This window comes from Leuresthes tenuis, unplaced genomic scaffold (assembly GCF_036924035.1).
Source record: "Leuresthes tenuis unplaced genomic scaffold, fLeuTen1.0.hap1 SCAF_3, whole genome shotgun sequence".
Taxonomy (NCBI): Eukaryota; Metazoa; Chordata; class Actinopteri; order Atheriniformes; family Atherinopsidae; genus Leuresthes; species Leuresthes tenuis.
Window position 1 is genome coordinate 24,781,553 of NW_027325357.1, and position 21,397 is coordinate 24,802,949.

The 21,397-nt window shown below is 42.1% G+C and overlaps 1 protein-coding gene and 1 long non-coding RNA gene across 2 annotated transcripts; one reads left to right on the top strand and one right to left on the bottom strand.

Moving 5' to 3' along the window:
* The first annotated feature begins 11,290 nt into the window (after positions 1-11,290).
* On the top strand, positions 11,291-16,368 carry LOC140303798 (inositol hexakisphosphate kinase 2-like). The gene is made up of 5 exons (XM_072382704.1): positions 11,291-12,035; positions 13,295-13,523; positions 13,683-13,867; positions 14,200-14,375; positions 14,931-16,368. The coding sequence occupies exons 1-5, from the start codon at positions 11,756-11,758 to the stop codon at positions 15,567-15,569; spliced, it is 1,509 nt and encodes a 502-aa protein (XP_072238805.1). The 5' UTR covers positions 11,291-11,755; the 3' UTR covers positions 15,570-16,368.
* Positions 16,369-16,765: 397 nt separating this feature from the next.
* LOC140303799 (uncharacterized) lies at positions 16,766-18,726 on the bottom strand. Its single transcript, XR_011915212.1, has 2 exons — positions 18,454-18,726; positions 16,766-16,918 (listed from the first exon to the last, which is right to left on the bottom strand). It is a non-coding gene; the product is annotated as an uncharacterized lncRNA (long non-coding RNA).
* Between the last annotated feature and the right edge of the window lie 2,671 nt (positions 18,727-21,397).

Consider the following 21,397-nt stretch of genomic DNA (forward strand, 5'->3'; position numbering starts at 1 on the left):
AGGAGTTGAGAGGTTATCTTAGTTTTAATTAGACTGGTAGATGAGAGATAACTGGGGTTATTACAGGTTATACAATATATTGTTCCGAAAAGGATGTTATGTTGTGTGGTCATAGTTTTAGTGTACTAAATGCTGTCTATTTTATGTCAGGTTTGCTTGGTAGTGTACCACTTTGAGGAGATAAAGCACTCCCAATGGTAGATAAATGCTGCAGATTTGGGAAGATTGAGGACTAAATGCTCCCTTGACAGGGATAGAAATGAAAGCCGCATTAATACATTATGGGGTGTAGGTTTTACCTCGAGGGGAGGAGGGGTCCTCAGAAGGGAAATATGGATGGGCTTCTCTGTAATCCCCTGACATGTGCGCTCTTCCTCACGTGCATATGCAACTGCTGCACTGCAGAGCAATCTATGACACAAAAAGATGCTGCCAGTGCAGCCCACGCTGCTTTGTTACAGCCAGCGTCCATACCCACACAGCCTGCACACCCACGCTGGGGTTTCTTTTGTGACCTCGCTAAAAGCCACGTTCTGTTTTCTGACCCATATCACAGTTACTCTCATCAGAGTTACCGTCTAACTGAAATGCTACAGAAAGATATTCAGAATCCTAGAATTATCCTTACAATTGATCACGATTGGCACGCTCCCAGGATGGAGACGCAGACAAAAGTACCAACATAGAAGTATGTTTTGCAATTCATGCCCAGTGATTTGTAAATTGGAACTTCGAATGTCCCGAACTACAGCGGTAAGAGGGTTGTTACACCCACAGGACAGGGGAGGATTCTCTCTGACCAGTCAGGAGTCTGCAGTGTTTTTCCATCACTCTGTTGTGACCAGTACCAAAGCAACTGTGTCCAGCTTAGTTTAACCTCATATATGGAATAAAGTGCGTAAAGAAGATATGAGTTTTCAAATTATTTACAAAAAGATAATATTCTTGCTGTGATGCACACGTCAGATTTTCTTTTTGTCTTAAAAAAGAAAATAGATTGTCGTTGTCACATTGAACTTTGAATAAAGTTACATATAAAGGATAAGCCTACATCTAATACCAACAAGTATTTCACATGCAACACATTTTAGCATCTTTTTGCCTTAGTTGTTGTCTTAATTTGGTGTTTTTGGGTCACACTCTTGTATTGAAGGTTGAGTTGAGTATTTCCCACACTAGTAACCGTACTGTTTTATGTTTCCTGTGCTCAGGTGTAACCGTCACTGTAGCAGTAACAGTTTATAATGTTTGATAGCCCCAAATAGCTCTCATTTTAATCACAATGAACAGATGTTTGTGCTGGCCTGCAGCTCTCCATATAAAGAGTGTGTCCCTGAACTTTAGATCAGTCAGAGCCGAGCCTCTAACTTGCTGTAACTGTACTCCATGTCAAAGTCTTACCTTACTGTATTACATTTTTGCACGTGTTTGTGTGTGGGGGGGTGGATTTTTCCAAGGATTGATATTCATGGAGGCAAGACTCGGCTTTCTGCACACTGTGTTGGTTTTCAGTATCAGGTGTCCTGGTTGAAACAGTCACTTGTCATTTTACTACAACGATCGCATTTCTTTTAATGTGATGATATCAGGTTTCAAGTCGCGGCTTCACATTTCCCTCTGACCCTTATTAGGTTGCACACGTTTTCCTGCCGCTCAGTGCCGTTGCCTCTTTTTTTCCCTTTTTGTCTCTTCCTTAACCCATTAGTGTCCAGCGCTGTTTAGTTACGCTGACTTTTGTTTCCTGTTTTTTCTTATCCTGGCTTTATGAGTGGGATTCTTTCCCATCCTAAGAAATAAACAGAGATCTGCATGGCTCAACAGTGAGCTGTCTCCACCGTGGCGGACTGATCTTTTGAGTGTTTGCTTAAAGCTTTTGTGTGGAGTGGCATCGAAGGCATGCCATTGTGTTTATGTCAGCCCCCTTTCTTTCAGAGTATGTGATAAGGTGTTTGATTGTAGAAGAGGTGTGTATGTGTTTATATCTGGCGTGAGACGTGCTGATGTGCTGAAGTACGTGTAGCACTCCACTAAGTCACCTCACGTGCCGTAGTGGTGTGAGTTGACACACTTCGGGGGGCTGTTGAAATGTCAGGGATTACTCACACTGCATTGACACAACAAACATACGTGCATCTTAAATAGCTCCATAACATAACAGCTGTTTTTATACACAGCGTTTGGCATATGCCTCTGCTGTCATGAGAAAGGCATATGCCTTAAATATTTTGCGACCTTGACACCTCTATATGAGTTCCTCACAAGTCATGTGGAAGGCGATTAGATTGAAGATTATCTGTCTGATCACAACGAGACAATTATGACTTCCAGTGTTACTTTTATGTGACTGTTTTAGACTAAATTAAAGCAACTCAAGAGAGGTTTGTGAACCATAAACCTACGTGCGTCTGATTCTCATTTTAAGGACAGTGACACTGTTGTCATAATAAATAAAGTTTGGGGAAAAACACGTGGCAGATGCAGCGAAGATCTCAAAGACTACCGGAGATAAAAGTGCACGAGCAAAAGACTGGTCAAGAATTAGATATCTGCTGTTTACTGCTGAGAGCTTTGTTGTTGTGTAAAAACCTATTTGCTCGCCTGTTCTGTTGAATTTCATTTGATAGGTTTTTATCAGTAAAGTCGCTGATGTGCAGGTCCATCATCAAGCTGTGGTTGTTCCCTGTAATGAAACTAAGAAAACATTTTTACACACTTAAGACATTTACTTTTGGGATGTTTAGCCAGGGATTTTTTTTTTCTTTACAGCAAACTTATGGAAGTTTGCAACCTTTCAAAATGCTTGTGGCGTTGTAATGTTATATTGTACATATACTGTTTTCACTCTTGTGGCCAATCCTTGTTCATGCAATGGGCCTCTATCTCTCCTGTACTGAACTTAGAAATAGTCTCGATCCATTTGTTGTAATTGTACCCAGATGGAGAGAAGATGACCTATTTCCTCCTTCAGAGTGATCCATTTGGCTGCAGATAGTGGGTTAGTATCTCTGTAAATTCCCCCTTGTGTAATGCGGAAAATCATATTGATCGGTGATTCAAATCGGGTTGTAACAGTGGCTGGAAAAAATGTGAGAGTTTTCATCTATAGCTAGTGGTTGCTTCGTGTTTTCTGGGTTAGGGTTAATGAATGTTACACACTGGGAGATTAAAGATACTGATTAGATTCCACCTTGATGGGCATTTTAGTTATCTATATCCTTATTTGAGCAGTTTGAGTTTGAGTAGTTTCAAAAATGGATCCTTACTTCAACCATATCTGAGAGCAAGTTAGAGCAAGTCTTTGGTAAAAGTACGTGCCTTTAGTAGCATCTACAGCTTGTTTTATTTGCCGTGGAAGGCACACTGTCACGTCGCTGCATGTGGAACAATGGAAAGAGTGTTGAATGTTGCTGACGCGCAGCTAAGCCAAGGGCCCTATCTGTAGGATTACCAGAATGTGGGCTTCAGCCACAGAATAGTTAAGAGCACCGCTTTGTGCTTGTGACAAAGATATGTCGACAGGTATCTCTTGACTACGTTATTGAACCCACCACTGTCATATTAAACTTTATTTAAATTGAACTTTCCTCAAATTTAAACGGATATAACCTTTGACCCCTTCCTTGTAGCCTAGCTTGGTCCACACTAGTCTGTCAGTCTTCCTTTAACTTAGCTGACCTGCGTATCTTGTGAGCCTGTAATTATGGAGATGTCAGGAGTAAAAGAAACAGGATTCAATTTATTTTTGTACTTCTCTAACAGCCGTTCTGTTTTTCTGTTCATAGAACAGCCTTTTGTGTTTAATTTTCTTCAAAGTGAATTATGTCTTCCTCTGTGTAGAATTACATAAAAGATATTTTGCCTGGACCGTATGAGAGTCGTACGCTGGGAGGATTTTGTCAACCGAGCTGCGTTAAAGAGATGGAGAAGCGACTGCTCTGCTGTTTTATCTCCGCTGTGCTTTAGTTCCTAGAAACTGAACTAAGTCAGTAGTGCTTAGCCAGTCCCCTCTGACCTTCTTCAGCTGCAGAGCAGGAACACAGCCAAACGACCTTGGAAGAAGTCCCAGACCCAAAACAACGAAGATGGCTTTAATGTCACTGTACAAAGGTCACTTCTTCAGTTTGTGAAAATATCATCTTCATAAAAGATTTATTGATGTAAGTTCAGGGTGGAGTCTTTTCCCACAATGTCCACGGTTTATTCAGCAGTGTCCAAGTGTCCATCAACAGTTGTGTGCCAGGCCAGAGCTGATAAACTGCTTTGTGAATGGACTGAAGCCAGCTCAGACTCAGCCCTGTGATGCTGTGTCAGTGTGTGCGCGTTTGAGTGTGTTTCTTAAAGAGTAAGTGTGTGACCCTGAAACTATGTAGCAACACACAAATCTGGGAGATACAACGTCCACACCCATAATTCCTGTGAAGTCCTTTGGCTTTACACCTTTAGAAGTACTTACATGATTCAATGATTCACTGTCCAGTCACAAGCTTTGGCAGTAATGGAAGATTTGTAGATAAAAGGGAAATGTAATGAAATTGTCAGTCACCCTGTTTACTTAACACTGGTATCTGATGACTGGCTTTAGCTCCAACTAAGTTTTAGCTTTTGCCCTTTCTTCAGAAACCTTGAATTCAGTCTTCTGACCAAATTTCTGCATGCTCTATTCAGACTTCTGTGCAAATGTTTTCTTGTTCACTACATTCCTTTTCATCGTCCTGCTCCACTTTCAAGTATGACGCAGAGTATCTCCAGTATCTTTGATCCCATGCGCACATTCTTTGACATTGAACAAACAAAAAACATAATAAGGCCTGAGGAGAATGGCCTGTGCAGATTAATAGGCCATAATTCTGCCAACATGGCAAGAACAGAGCACGCATAGCAACACTGGTGCCGTCCCTAACTTCCAGCCTTACTCAGCCCAGTCAAGATCGTGGAACTGGCTCACCTATTGGAATGCTGCCAGTTGTGACGCAGTGGTTGCCCACACATCTGTAGTGAGAAGTGTTTTGTTCACCATGCCAATGAGCTGTTGATGCTTTCTCGTCAGCACTATGTTCCTATACTGAGTGATGTATTTATTCCAGTGTGCTGTGCTAAGCTAGCATTTAGGCATGTTGTGGCTCTTACTGAATTTAAGAAGTATCCCAACAAAGTTCTTCGTAAAACCAAGGCTACATTAATGTCGACGTTGGGGTTGTATGCTTCTCAGGAGTAAATCTGGTTGGCAAGGGAAAAAAAAGTCCTGTTGTACTCATAATCTCAGTGCTCATTTATTTCCTCCATTTTCTGTTTCCTCTTACTTCTTCAGACAGGAAAAGAGTCCAGGCTGGAAGTATCTGAGGGTGGGATGACCTCATTGCTAACAACCCCACCCATAGCTCATTTTCTGTTAAGTAAAAAAGTAGTCGCACATAAAACCATCCGGTTTTTCCTCAAAATCTTACTTTTATCTTCAAGTATCTGTTGGCCAAAAACTGAGAATATGTTTGAATACTTGACTCGTTCAGCTTTTCTGCCCAGTAATTTTGAATTAGTAATGTGTCCATATGTTTAACTGGTTATGCATAGTTACTGACGATGAAAATGTATTTTTTGACTGATATTTGACTGATCTGCATCGCTGCAGGTACAAGTAGGAACTGCCGTCAAGACATGACTAAATGGTTCACTTATACAACTTCTGTGTCTGCCCCTGTTGCCTATAAATGTAGCTGGTGAATTGTTTCCTTCCTGTGTAATCCCTCTGTTTATTTGGACGTTAAATTTGGCACGGTGCAGACTGCCTTTATAAATAGCCTGAATTGTCAACAGCATGTGGTATTTTTAGTGGGGCATTAGGTGTTTGGTGACCCATGAGGATTTGGCGAGCAGGTTTATCTGCCTTGATGTGATTTGAGATGATCAGTCTGGAAAATGACCCTGCAAATCTCCACACAGGTAAGATCAGCCTTTTTCCACTGCAGTCGTGCCAGGACAGACGTTGTGGATTGTATTTCTGTGTGTGTCCGTGTGCTGGTGTTGCGACATGTTCTGCTTGTGCTTATGCGTTCTTCTGGGTGTGTGGTGTCACCGGTGTGTTCTTCACTCATAAATACAAGTCTGTGTACACATGAAAACATTACTTAGAAACGAAATAGCACATTGAGGACATTATACTGTATAATCCATTGTATGTATGAAGTGTTGAGGTTAGTTCCTAAGTGTGTTCCTTGGCAGTAAGACGGGCCTTGCCTGTTGTTAGATTGCACTTAACATTCCCTTCCTGTGCTTCCATATCTTTCATCTGTTTTACATCTATATTCACTCAGCACCATCATATTAGCTTCCTCCTAATCTAATATCTATGGCCTTACAAGGACAAAAGACAGGCCCACCTCTCCTATCCCGCCCTTCCTTCCTGAACACCCCCACCCCCCCCCCCCCACTCCCAGAGCCATCACACTCTACATTGGTCCTCTTGCTGCAAACATCAGGGTGGACAGGATGTCTTACAAACTGAAGGAATCTGTAAAAAATGTGGCCGATGGTTGAGCAGCCTTTGCCTGTTACACAAATGAACACGTCAGTGTCACTCTGAGAAAGTGTAGACAACCTAATATTACTGTGTCAAATACTTTAACTTCAGACCTGAAACTTACCAGACTAGCACGCTTTGCCGCCAGACACTAATGTCCCAGACAGCAGCTCCACATACCAGGTGGTAATGCTGCTCTGCCGGAGCTGTTTTCTAGTTCATTCAAAGAGTGCTCTTTTCCAGCTGTGTTGGGTGGCTGGATGGTTATCAGCCAATTAACTGTCACCAGGATTCGCTCTTCATTTAATTTTTTTTTTATTCTCACACAGAGCACCACCCAGTGCCAAAGAGTGTTTTTTTTTTTTATTCAAATACAAAACACTCAAAATATTTGATTTACATACAGCCATAAAAAAAACTAAGAACCACCCATTAAAGCCATAACCTTTGACAGTTGATTCTCTCTGTTATCTAATCCCTAACTGCTGTATTGATAAACTTGAACAACATCTCTGGGAAAATGAGCAATTTTGATGCTTTTTTGAAAAAAAGAACATATTCCTCTCTGGAAAACAAAAGTGCACTCTTAGCCTCAGAGGACATTTCTTTAGCAGATGTGGGGTTTTGTGTCATTTTTCAACAGTCTCTGACACTGAATTATTTAAATCTTTGACCACATTCTGTTATAAGTTTAATTCAGCTTCAAGATATTGGAGCATTTTGAAAATATTTTTTTTTTCTGCATGTATTGCCGTTTTAAACACCACCCCCCCCCCCCCCCCCCCCCCCCCCCCCCCCCCCCAGCCAAATTCCAGTAGTATTCAAAACTGGACTTGGCCATTTGATGACCATCCAGTTCTTTTTGAGCTACTCCTTGATGTATTTGTGAGTGTGCTTGAAACCATGCTATTGATAGGTGAGGAAGCAGGTTCTGAAAACTGAATCTAAAGTCACATTCAGTTCCTACATGAAGTCTCCCGGTGGTGCTCCCCAAGCCTTCACTGCAGCCACTCATAGCATTTCTTGTTCTTGGGTGTGTCTCTTACTGTAGCCTGGTTGTCAGCAAGTCGAATTTAGCTCAATTATATTGAGATTTAGTGACTAATTTGGCCTATTAAATTGCCCTCAAAAGCTCTTTGGTGAGTTCAGCTATTAAGGATCATTGTCTTCCTGAATGATGAAAAGGTCAGTCCATGAATTTTGATGTATTTGTTTGAATCCGGGCACACAGAGGACTCCCATATCTGTGCATTCACTACGTCGCTTCTGGCAGCAGATTATCAATAACTACCAGTGTGCCAGTTCCATTAAGCGCTGCTATGTTTGGCATGTGAGGCAAACGAGCACACACACATACGCCCCTGTCCTACAATATTTTTAGTCACTTAACACCAAGTCCTAGTTTCATTCTTTCCTGTGCGCTCATAAGACATATGAATAACATACGAGTGACATACGTGCTCTGACTCTGGCTCCGCCATGTTAAGCTCAGATGGGATTTGGTAAACTGATCTCACATCATTTGTTTATCGTGGTGTGGATGTCTGAATGTCTCTGTGTATGGAGCAGAAGGTTTGAGTCTGTCCTCATCCATCTCAACATGTCTGCATCTGAATCATGAAGGGATTCAGAGGGATTTGATTTGCAGAACTGCTTCTTTGATGTAATTTGCTCAACAGATTAAAATCTGTCCTCTTCCTTTTGCCAGGGTCAGAGGAGCTTTGATTATTTCAGAAAGCTTTCCTTTAACTGCACAACTATTGTGTGCTCTGTGAGGGTGTGGCTGGATTCCATCCTCCTGTCACCTGCACATCTCCCGGTCTGTGAGTGTCACTGCCACGTGCTGCAGCAGCACTTTGAAAAGCCCCTGCTTACTGCCCCATGCTGTATGTGTTCCATTTCTTTCAAGGTCATGGCAATAACTTCCCTCATGGTGTATAATTTCCTGTGCACGGTTATTAATCATTTTCCAATTTGGACTGCAGTATTCCTTCTTGCACTTGTAAAACTCCACATAAACACCTTTAAAATCGTGCATCGTTCACAATTTCTGAGCATTGTTTAATTTACTAATGTTGAGATGAAATGTGTGCCCTGAGCACTCACAGCTTTCAAAATAGCATTTATCATATTTATTTTATTGTGGATGTAGAATTATGTTTAAAATACCTGTTCTGCTTTAAATGGTGTCAATGGTCTTTTCGCCTAATTTGAAATTAATATTTATATTCTGTCTCTCTGGTGTGTTTTGTGTAATCCTGATTTCTGGGGCCTTGCCAATTCTGTCATTCCCAGCTTTATCTAATTTTAGTATAGCTGGCCATCCCACTAATATCATGGGTCATGTTTGCACAGCAATACTAGTGACTGCTATAAAATGGTTATTTGATCAAAAGTCTCAATTCTGCACTTCAGGGACCACAGATAGCACTATTCAGTATTGGTAATAGTCAGATGAGGCTTGGCAACTCATGTCATCTTGTCACAGGTCTTAGTATGTTAGTTTCAACAAAGAAGGGATCAGGAGGAGTTAGAAATTGTCCCGTTGATGGTAAAAGTAATAAGCTCCATTGGAAGGGGGTGTTCAGGAGTCACAAAGGTCACCCCACTTTTTGCCCACTACAAAAGGAATGTATTTGGCTGTGTTCAGATCGTCCACTCATTTACTTTCTGTACAGTGTTCACTGCATTGAGGACACAATAGCAGACAGGGCTCAACAGCTACTGATGCATTTCGGATATTCCTTGAATGCAGCGATACTTCATTATTGTGGGCATTTATTGACATTTGTGTGTTGCCTAAACATAAGTCAAATCTGAGAAGTCTTTTGTTAAAACATATTGTAATTAACTATATATATGTTATAATCTCTATATAACACCAACATAAAACTGTATTAGTGTTGTAAACTTTTATTACATTGTATTGATCTACAGAAGTATTGAAAGCACCGCTAGCTGTATAATCATCTTTTATGATTATAATTACCTTTATTTAACCAGGAAGAGTATCCTAGCCAAGACAGTTGCGTCAACTTATCAAATGACTATGACTGAAATCTTATATATTACCCACAAAAAACAAATATGGCAAAAAGTAACATCTGTTGGGGAATAAACTGTTCCTACAATGTTGTAGCTCACATGCAAATATTTAAAAGCAAGCATTGGAGCTCTACAGCTTATTCCTAACATGTTTACCGCTGTTTCAAATATGATTCCATATTTTCTTAATAATTTCTCAAGTCCTGTGTCTCAGAGTATTATTTGCTCACCTGGCATTCTACACAGTCAAGAAAAACAGAATTCTGGGCTGCAAACATTAGCACCAGCTTGCAGTAGATAGTGTTAGCACCCTCCGTTAGCTCCTAGCATCAGAGCACATGCCATGATGGTTTATTTCAACGATGTGACATACATCTTCTGTACATCACTGCAGTTGTATCATTTGAAAAGTTTCAGTTTTGAACACAGCTACAAAATGCCTTACTCTCTATATAGTGAACGAATGGACCTTTGTGTATATCTGCACAGCATGCATGTGTGCTTAAGTGTAACTGTGGTTATTTTCTACTTGTTTGTCATCTCCCATTTTCCTCATATGTGCCAAAAAGGAGGATTAGAGAGATTAGTGCTGACTCAACCACAATGTGCGGCACACATTAACACTTACACAAAAACGTCACGGTGCTTTTAATGCTGCAAACATTCCACAATAGCACCTTGTGTTTTTGGTAAAAAGTATGCAATGTGTTCTCTCGCCAGCAGTTAAACAGCCTCACTTGAATGTAGATGGCAGTGGGTGACTGGCTTAATCAGAGGTTATTTTGCCTTCTACGATAATCTGTGTCAAGAAGGGCGAGGAGGATGCAAGATGAGGATTACAGTTTCCGCTTTGGTCAGTGCACGAGCTCTCAGCAACTTCATATGTCAACACTAGTCACATCATCTCATCTGCATAATAACACCACATCCTCACACTTGAAGGAGTCCTTGACCTTTATTACTGTAAAACTATTGTAAAATTATGTTAATGGAAACAAGGTGACATTAATACAATCTTAGTAAAGAGAGCAGATTTAAGGCTAGGGGTACCCCAAACTGTTATTTTTCTTTGTTTATTACTCAAGTTTTGCTTCAGTACTGTAGTTTTGGGTGCAAGTACACAAAGTGAATATAGAATACATAAAATTAGTACAACATGAATGTAAGTATTTGTACCATGAACAAGCTTGCAATCAGCAGGAAGAAAACACAAAATTGACTTTGTGTTTGTAAGAACCTGTTCTATGTTGTGATTATGTGCCCATAACTCCCAAATGTAACATGAAGAGAGATGAAGGCATATTTAGGCATCTTTGTAAGCCTCACACTGCCTCAGAACTTTCAGAAGTTTTTAGTGTGTTCAGTTTGAAAGTATTTTCTCTTTCATTTGACCACTGACTGTGCATCTGTCCTCTGCTCTCTCTGTTCTCTTTCCCGGTCCCTCTCTTTATGGGAAAATAATTCTGCTTGTTCTGTCAGGTTGTTAAAATCTTCCCGTCACACAAACAGAAACAGCTGATTTCAGCTTTGCCCTCCGTCTAAGTTTTCATTTCTCTTTTCTCTCTCCTTTCTCCCAGACCCCCCTTCCTGCACTCTTGTCTTTGTTTGCTTGCTTCTGCACCGTGAAGGGTTACCACCCAGCAATCTGCTTTGGCTGCTCCTGATTGGTGGATTGCTGGTGTTGGGGCGGGCTGTTTTTCAGGCTTGTGAGAGCTTTACCAGTGGTAAGCCAGCCCTTAGCTGTCAGAAAGCGTTCAGTCTGCAGCGGAGGCACAAGCAGGATATGTCTCTGTTTGTCTTATATGCCGCAGCAGCACTGCTCCAAACCTTAATATTTAAACAACATTAAAGAGCTCTTTTTTTTACCTAGCTGCGGAGCTGCCAGAAAAGGAGTTAAAAGAAATTGAATATCCACTAAAAAGCTGAGCTGTTTGTCTTCTGTTTCCTACTTCCTGTCCTTTGTTTTCGATCAGCAGAATCCCTGACAGCACAGGCAAAACAGATCATCACAACAGTAGCTTCTGAAGACATCGAAGGAATTACGTGCAAGAAACCCCTTTATGCAACGCACAGCGACTTGTCAGTGGTGGATCTGCAGTGAGTGAGAGTCCCAGACTGGAGAGGGCCCCCACCACATTGTGTGCGCGTGTGTTAGGAGGCTAATGCCCGCGGTAGTGTGGTCCGAACCAGAGGAGGATGAGTCCGGCTGTGGAGGCTCAGGCCCAGGAGGCCATGGATGCAGAGCAAAAGCAAAAGCAGCAGCAGCAGCAGAACCAGCTGCAAAACCAGCTGCAGCACCAGCAGTGCTACATGGAGAAAGGCGTGATGCTTGAGCCCTTCGTGCACCAGGTCGGGGGACATTCCTGCGTCCTGCGCTTTGGGGAGCAGACCCTCTGTAAGCCCCTCATTCCCCGCGAACATCAATTCTACAAGAGTCTGCCCTCTGCGATGAGGAAGTTTACCCCCCAGTACAGAGGTAATGAAAACTAATCTTTTCTATCCTTTGTGGTGCCTTTTGTGTTTATATGCATCTCTCGTTCTTTATTAGTTTAATCTACATGACTGCATATGTAAGACTAGACAGATTTTTGCAGAACCTGCTTGTGTTTGTGCAGGTTGTGTGTCAAGTGTGCACTTTGAGATCATTGGGAAACAAAGCTCCCAACGCTTTCACAGGTGTTGTTTTTCGGTGGCTGCCAGCAGAGTACTAGACTGTTCCACAAGAGGGTGCTGTTGAGGCTGTGTGAGTGTGTGTGTGTGTGTGTGACTGCAACAATTAGTCTACCCCGTTGTGTTGTAGTGTGTGTAGAAGACTGTACTACCTCAGGTAAGTCAACTGAGAGGGCAGAGGTCTCTTTTCCTGGCCAACCAGGTGAAAAGGATACCAAAAGAGATTCTTCCCCACTTCTACCCAAACATCCAAGCAGCTTCTGGTTGAGGGCGTTTGAAAATGCTTCACAAAACCTTCAGAAATTCACATCTTTGTTCAAGTTCTCTTTACACCTTTTTTAAGATCTTCAAAGTGAGTCTCAGAGAGTGAAAAGAGCTAACAAATACTGTTGGATTGGTTTGGCATGTTTACTCCTGTTGAGATTATATCTGCACATCTCTCAGAAATTTCCCCCAAACGTATCTTTTACCCGTTCTTTTGACCTTAAGTACAAGAATCCTAACAAGCCGTCTGTCACTGTATCTTATCTTCTATCTCATTTTTTTTTACAGCACATCCCCGTAAATGCAACGATGCAAACAAGTTAGGAAATTGTAAAAATATACAAATGCTTTAGGAGTGACTCCTTTGCTCTCATGTAGATTTAATATTTGCTGTTTTTACTGAAACTAATGGCATCACAGAGTACATGATTTAAATTTTGTGTGCAGTGTTGCTTTGTGGGTTCTGCATGACATAGAGTGTACGTTCATTGCTGATCATTTTGTTGTTCTTCAATAAACAGAATTCTGACTTGAGTTTTTTAGCCTTTTGTGTCTTTTGTGCTTGGGTGTTCATTTGAGTGCACTGATTTGTTTTGAGAGTTCAGTGCCTCTGTCTCATCCACCCCTATCAGTCATAGTTTAATCCGGGTTTTATTTGGACACACGTCTCTCATTCAAGTTTCGTTGCCATGGACATTTACACGAAAAAGACGGTCTTTTCTCGTCTTCTTAAAAATATGTTCTCCATGAAACCTATGACTAAACAATGCCTAAATGTTTTTCTCTCTGCTCTTATCTCAGGTGTGGTTTCAGTGAGCTTCGAGGAGGATGAAGAGGGGAATCTTTGCCTAATCGCCTACCCCCTCCACAGTGACCCAGCATCAGATCTAGAAAACAAAGAGCACCAAGCAGACTGTGAACCCAAGGTGCTCCAATGGGGAAAAATGTTGGCGTCCCCTCTGCTTGTGGACAGCGAAAATTACAGCAAAGATGGCCGAAGCCGGCACTCTCGCAAAGACAAGGACAAAAGGTGAGACAGAAGAAAGCATCACAACACTCTTTATAATTTCTCTGTAGACAAAATGAGGTTGAATTTTCATCAAATGACATTTTGAACAAACTTTAGTGTTCCAATAATGGCATGTTTTAGTCTTTGTGAGTCTAAGAAGGCTCTCTGTGTGTCACTCAGTGCCCACAAGGTGCAGGATGACATGGAGCTGGACTGGCTGCAGCAGGCGGAGGTGCTTCACTACAGACTGGAGCACAGTCACAGTAACGCTGTCCCGCAGATCAAACACAATCCCTGGAGCCTCAAGTGTCACCAGCAGCACCTGCAGAGGATGAAGGAGAATGCCAAGCACCGAAATCAATACAGTATCCTTCACTGACTGAAAGCTGCTTGTTTTCTAAAATTCCTTCTTTGGTTTCAAGCTAGGGGGCATTGCTATGGCCACTGGGACAGCTCTGAATATTTACATACAGTTGACCCACATTCAAAGTTATCAGTCACTTAAGCATGCACCTGAAACCTGTTTTCTAATAGAGTCTAGCTCTCAATTTCTTAGTCCAGTGGAGTTCTGTTTCAGAGTTACTCCCCTCAGTTACTTGATGCCACAGTGACTTTATATTGTAGTGATGATAACGTTAGTCTGAGTGTAGTAAAGGCGTCTACATTTTTGACTGTTGTCCTTGACTCGCTGTCCAAGAATTCATTCTGCTGGAGAACCTGACCTGGAGGCACACTGTGCCATGTGTTTTGGATCTGAAGATGGGCACGCGGCAGCATGGAGACGATGCTTCAGAGGAAAAGAAAGCAATGCAGATTCGCAAGTGCCAGCAGAGCACGTCAGCCTCAATGGGAGTTCGTCTCTGTGGCATGCAGGTGTGTTTTGAAGCCCGGGCCGCCCCCTGTGTACCTGACTCTGTCTTAAAGGAATAGTTTACATAAAATTTGGGAAAATATGCTGACTTTCTTTCTGTGAAAACACTAGATTCTAAAATATAACAGTAGCATAGCAACAATAGCATAGCAAATTAACTGGTACTGCAGGTTATTAGCCTTTATAAGCCTCCCTCTGCTCAGCAAAATCCATCTACCAATGCTTCCATGTTGTGCAGCTTATCAAAGCTTACAAAAATTTAAATGTACAACCATCAATTAGATATTTATAAAAATAGTGATACAGTAAGTGTCTTATTGCCTACTGTATCTGTCCTTTACCATGTAATTGTGGGGATCTGCTTCGTAGGTGAATGTCTGAAATTGGTACCAAAGGTACCACCATAGGCAGTAGAACTTACATTTGGCATGAACTCTTAGGTATAATCTCGAAAAAAATATGAATAAATCAATAAACAGGTTAAAGAAAAGCTGGTTCGATAAGGTTTTCTTCAACATAGTTTTCACCTTTTATTTCTTCTCTGTTTCCTGATCCAGGTGTACCATTCTGACACAGGCCAGCTGATGTTCATGAACAAGTACCATGGCCGTAAACTGACCCGCCCAGGTTTCAAGGAGGCGCTGTTCGAGTTCTTCCACAGCGGGCGGCGCCTCCGGCGTGAGCTGCTTTCCCCGGTGCTGAGCAGGCTCAGAGAGATGCAGGCTGCCCTGGAAGCCTGCGAATCGTACCGCTTTTACTCCAGCTCCCTGCTCATCATCTATGATGGAGCGTCACACAGAAAACACACACGTCGACGCACTGAAGATGGGCTCTCTGAAGATGACGAGGAGGATGACGAGGAGGTGGAAGCTGAACCCGAAATGGAGGAGGAGGAGGAAGAGGGTGAAGTGGCAGGTGGACTTGACTTTCCACACAGCCCCGCCACATCTAGCGATGGCAGCAACATTTGCTCCAGCAGCAGCAGCGGGAGCTCAAGTATCAGCCAGACTTGCTTGTCCCAGCCAGACCCCCGTAGCCCTGTGGTGGATGTGAGAATGATAGACTTTGCTCACACCACCTGCAGACATTACCGTGAGGACAGCGTGGTCCACGAGGGCCAGGACAGTGGCTACATCTTTGGCCTTCAGAACCTGATCACCATTATCTCTGAGCTGGAGAACCACAGCACTGACTGAAAACTGACGTATACCACATGTGTTTAAATGCCGAGGCACAATAACACACTCTCAGACCTTTGGAAGAACGAAGGAGGAGCGGACTACACGAGTGGAGAGACATTTCTTCTCGTGTCCGCAAAACTGTTGTAGCTGGCCTTGTTACAGGACCCTCTTCCCGTTTGTGCCATTGGTGCTTTTCGACGTTGCCGTTGTGTATGTCCGCCGTTGGGATGTTAAACATACCTGCAAATAACATAGAAGGGCCATCTGTGTGAATGATGAAGTGATTTACCCAGTGTCATCATCCCGTTTTAACTCCCTTAACCATTAGGAAGAAGGCTGGGCAGCGAATAAAAGCAATTTGAAATCTCAGACAGTAGAATGTTTTCCTTGTGTATGATTTCCAAAGAAAGTGTCATTTTGCACACACAAACATGCACTGACAGATAATTCTGCAGAGTGTGTGTTCAGACTGAGACGGGCTATCACGAGGAGCAGGAGTTGTATGTGGACAGAGACGATGGGAGGAGAGGTGATGAGTTCTCACCATTGCTTCTTCTTTGCTGCTGTTCTGCCATCATTCTTCCCTTGTTGTTCATATCAATGTCAGAGAGATGATGTAGAGATATTTATTTGACATGTTTCAGAAAATGAACTAAATTTTTTTTAAAAAGAAAGTAGTACATTCCATCTTGTTAATGTTAGAATAATGATATTAATATTGTTATTTGACATGTTTGGATACCTCTGCTTTATTAATCTGTGTCGTCCGCGATTTTGTTGGAGGGAAATTAAAACTTTGTTTGGTTTGTGGTAACACTGATGTCCTCTTTCATTTCTGCTCATGCTTGTAGAAGAGTAGTCGGGGAGGGGGGGGGACAAAAAGGTTTCCTGCTTGGATGAAATTTGAATGTCACTGTAGTCAAATCTTATGTAAATATTCCCAACATGGGGCTGTTTCCCTGGGTGTGTACGTGAATGAGGCAAATGCCCGTTTGAGCCCATCGTGAAAGATCCGTCAATGTCTCCGCAGATACCTCGGAAAGTATGAGACGACTGAAATCCAATACAAGCAAGTGCTGGAGGCTCACTCCCACCACCTGCTATAAGGAAAAATGATGAATGCACATCCACTATAAAGGCTGAGGCTTACAGTAGATACATCCAGTAATGTGTGTGAGTGCTGCCAAGTCACAAGATTCCTGAAACCTGTCTACAACCTCGATGCTTCTATTAGTCTCGAAGAATTTCTGTTGCAGAGAGACACGATGGTTCACTCCAGCAGGAGGTGGCCTCATCCAGTCGTGGTCATCTCCAACTGGTCTGAGACAGATGGCAAAGAGACGGGTCATCGGTGTTGAGACAAGCTGTGAAGCAGACAGAGGCTTGTGTCAACAGAGTACACAGACCATCACCACTCTCTGGAACGTGCAGCACTGCTGGCACAGATCCACCGACTCACTGATATCCAATCAGCCTAAGGTCAGACACACAATTTTATACGTAAGGTCACAATTTGAAAAGTGATATTTGACATTTGAATACGCAGTACAGTCACCCACAACAACTAACTGCCATGAGGTCAGAAGTATGAGAGCAGATTATTTATTTTGTTCTGCAGTTTCAGCACATGCAAGTTACAAAACAGAGGTTGAATTCATACGCTTTAGCCTCTATAAAGGAGGGTATTCACCATTTTGGAAGGTTTTCCTTAAATGTATAAACACAAGATTCATATTGATCATCTTTGTCTTGAATATTAAAAAGCCAGAGAAAACATGTCATTTGGATTCTCTAATTATCTGGATTGGTCAGATACTCACTGTGACACAATAATCTGCACCAGAAACTGCCACCCAAATCCACTTGATTGTTATGTCTAACCCTCATATAGTGTAAACCATCCCTGCTCAATTGATTTAGTAATCCTATTTCAGTTTAGGACAGTACAATGCCAGGTCAAGCCCTTATTGACTGAGCAGACAGACAGTCTAATCTTTAAGCGTCTAGGTCAGGGTGGCTTTAAAGGGAGATTGCAAACACACGTGGGGATTGTTTGTCTTTCTTTCTTTTTTTCATTAGGTTTTATTTTCAAAACATATATGAAGGAGCAAGAAGGACGCAAAAGGATAAAATACAGCGAAAAGGGGACGACCAAAGCAACACAGATGGCGCACATGGCTTTTAGATATGTTGTCAACCTGGGAGCGAGTATGTAGAAGTACAGTACCAACAAACAGGATCATTTCAGACACCAGCCCATCTATTCACCCATCTTCTATACCTGCTTAGTCTAATTTAGGGTCGCGGGGGCGCTGGAGCCTATCCCAGCAGTCATTGGGTGAGAGGCAGAGTACATCCTGGACAGGTCGTCAGTCCATCACAGGGCTACAGAGAGACAACCATCCACGCTCACATCTAGGGACAGTTTAGATCCAACAATGAACCTAACATGCATATTTTTGGGCAGTGGAGGAAGCTGGAGAACCCGGAGAGGAACCCACGCATACACGGGGAGAAAATGCAAAGTCCACACAGAAAGGCCCCGGCCGGGATACAAACCACGAAGCCCCTTGCTGTGAGGCGACGCGGTGCTAACCACCACACCAGCCTGTTTTCATATTTCATTTGGAGTCAGAGATCCGCTGCCGAGCTGCTGTTAATTTTGAAGCATGCATGTAATGTTTATGTGTGCGACTGCAGCGTGACAAAAGATCAATAAGTGAGAGGATGGAGCAGACAGGCTCCTCCATCTCCACTTCACTGGCACGAGGTGGGGAGGAGGGGGGTGTAACCAATGTTGCATAACAGCCTCAGGGTCAATGGGCTGCTGTCAGCCATCAACATGATCCAGTTCTGCCACTGCGGTGTGTGTTTGTGTGTCTTGTTTGTGTGCGCAGACCTTACACTGCATGCATTTCACTCATTTTCTGAAACGCACATCTTGAATTCCTCTGTATCCCACGTGTGCGCCTGTGCGTCGCTGTAGTCCGTTGCTTTGTTAAGGGTGCCACTGTATGTGGAACAATTACATAACGGTGGTTAAAATCGCCATGGCAACAGCAGCCGGGAGAGAAACAGTGTCAGTATTTTTGGGGCACTAGTCACATCCTCATTCATCAAAATGTCAGTGTTCTGTTTCTCCTGACTTCATTCATTAAATCTGCTTCAAAATCTTACAAGCGGACCGTTGCACCATATGTGCTCACATAGAGACATGTTGTCGCACTCTTTCGTCAGCGGTGTTCATTAGTCCCATTAAAATGCTCTCAAAAAGACATCCTCCATAAACTGATGTCTGAGGGGTGTTCGCTAAAATCGTCTCAGTCATTCATCTTCAAGAAGCTCACTTTTTTAAGACGATCAAATAAACGATCAAGATGATCTGGAAAAACAGGGAGAGAGCTCACTCTTCTGTAGCTCTTCAGTGCTTTGCATATGGAGAATAGCACAGACAACCCCAGCTGCACTCTCCTCTTGGCCGCTCACTATTTGAAGGACTTGTCCTTGACTTTTACTCAGATAGAGATACTGTATTTACACTGTGTACAATGTTAGGAAAAAACACTGAGCTTTCTGTTTTTATATCTGCCTGTTTGCATTTTTGGAAGTGAGTGTTTCTGCCTCATCCCAAACAAAAAAAAAATCTATTTTTAGTGACCTCAATCTGAGCTGCTGCATAAAATCTTGTTAAATTTCCAATACACCATGTATAAACTCCCCCACACACTCTTTAATGCGCTTATAGGCACACCAGGACTTGGTTTAAAATTTCACATAGATATTCCTTTCTTTAGCTGAGTCCTAAGTTCAGAACTACTGTCTGTGACCACATCTAGTTGCTATCTGCAGGCCAACTAGTGAGTCTTGCATGTGATCCTCAGCATCATATGTCTCACTCTGTCCACTCACTACCATCCGAGAATTGCTCCATTGTCCGTCATACAATTTGCTGTACCAACATGCAGGCTGTTGCCTTCGGCTGTGAAAACAGAGTGTGTGGGGCGGGCGACTGAAAGCAACAAGCACTATTGTGGCCAAGGTACACTGGTGCTGTTTATTTTTACCTCGTCAGACACCACCTAACTGCCAAACCGAACATTGTATGGACTAACAAATGCTGTAGTGAGTTCTGTAGTGTAAATGATTTTCTATTTGAATGGGTGAGTGTGACTTGTAAAGGGCACTTTGGGTGATCAACTGTACTAGAAAAGCACTATATAGACACAGTACATTTACATTTTTTTGCACTCGCACCACTTTAGCTTTTACCTGGTCTCTAGTTTGTTTTCCTCATGTTCAGTTGTCTTTTATGCCACTAATAGCGTGCTTTGATTTTTGGACTTTTACCCTCCTCTGGTGTGATGAGTTTGCAAATATCAGCTTATATAACTCCTAGCCCCCCGGAAGAGAGTGGGCTATAGAATATTTCAGTTTATCCACTGCATTTACTTTACATGATACAGATCATGTAACCAGTCACTTCCATTCATGTGGACATGGCATAAATTGTCCAAAGGTATTGTGTATCTAAACAGTTAATGGCAAAAAAATAAAGTCAGTTGATTGCATATTTATTATGAACAAATTCACACATAAGTAATAATGCCTATGACAAAAAAAATAGTCTTACAGAGCTTCTCGATATAATTAAATGTAATGACAGGAATGAAAGTGTAACAGCATGATGTAAGACAAGATAATTGTTATCATTGCAAAGTTAAACCATATCATAATCTCATTTCAGTCTCAATCATTCTGTTCATCAAATCCCTGCATTAAACTCAGTTAAATCATGTTAATACGAACAGGAAATACATCCTGCAGGTTTTAACCATTAAACACAATTAATGTATTTGTAAAAGCCTAAAATAGCAACATGGTATATAGAATCTTGGACTGATTGTCTAATCACACAAAGTTCCAGAGAAATCGATGGTAAATGCAAAAGAGGAAAGGCAAAATTGAGCCAAAATGTAATTAAAAGTGTTGTGTAACGGCAGCAGTGACGCAGGGTGTCGAGCTGGCCCGAGGCTCCTGTTGTACCCACAGCTCACTGGTCAACCCTGTCAAATTTATTTACACTGACCTCTTAATTACTGTAATGAACCATCACAGGCGCAAATTAACACTCTTTATTCAAGCTCTCCCATGAAGGTCAAATAATAGAAAACTGTGTGCCCTTTGTGTTCAGGTTTTGGGTATTAGTGTCACATCATATTACAGTGCTAAACCCTCACATGGATTAATTGTGGATTACAGACTTTTTGGCTTTTGGGGAGCAGGAGGAAAACAGATAAATACTGTGAATACATAAAACTATCATGAAACACTTTGCAGTCATAAGTGGCTGCCAAAAAGAGCCTGACCACACTCTGAAATTGTTTCAGTAGTAGAGGCATCCCAGATGTACATTATGTTTGCATTGTGCTGGTTATGTTATGAAACAAATGGCTCATAGTTCATCTCTTTTTCCAAATATCCCGGGATTCTTTTTACCCTGTGATACTGCTTCCTCCTCCTTCTCATGACTTTGTCCTCAATGTTCGGTTTACATAAGCTTCACACACATAAACAATGTATGTATGCATGCATGTGTGCTTTTTCATCACACTGTATGTGTGTGTTTTCAGCTGCCTAACAGGGCCTGATGTAAGACTGGGACTGCAGATGGACAAGACTATCTGGGAGTTTTAGCACATAAAATTGCATTCACCTCTTTAAGTAACCTGTGAATGTAGATCTGTATATATGTAAATATTTCACCGACTGGTCGTCAGGATCACATTTGGCTAAACAGAATGTGTGTGTAAGAATGAAACATATTTCTTTTAATCTCTTTTTGA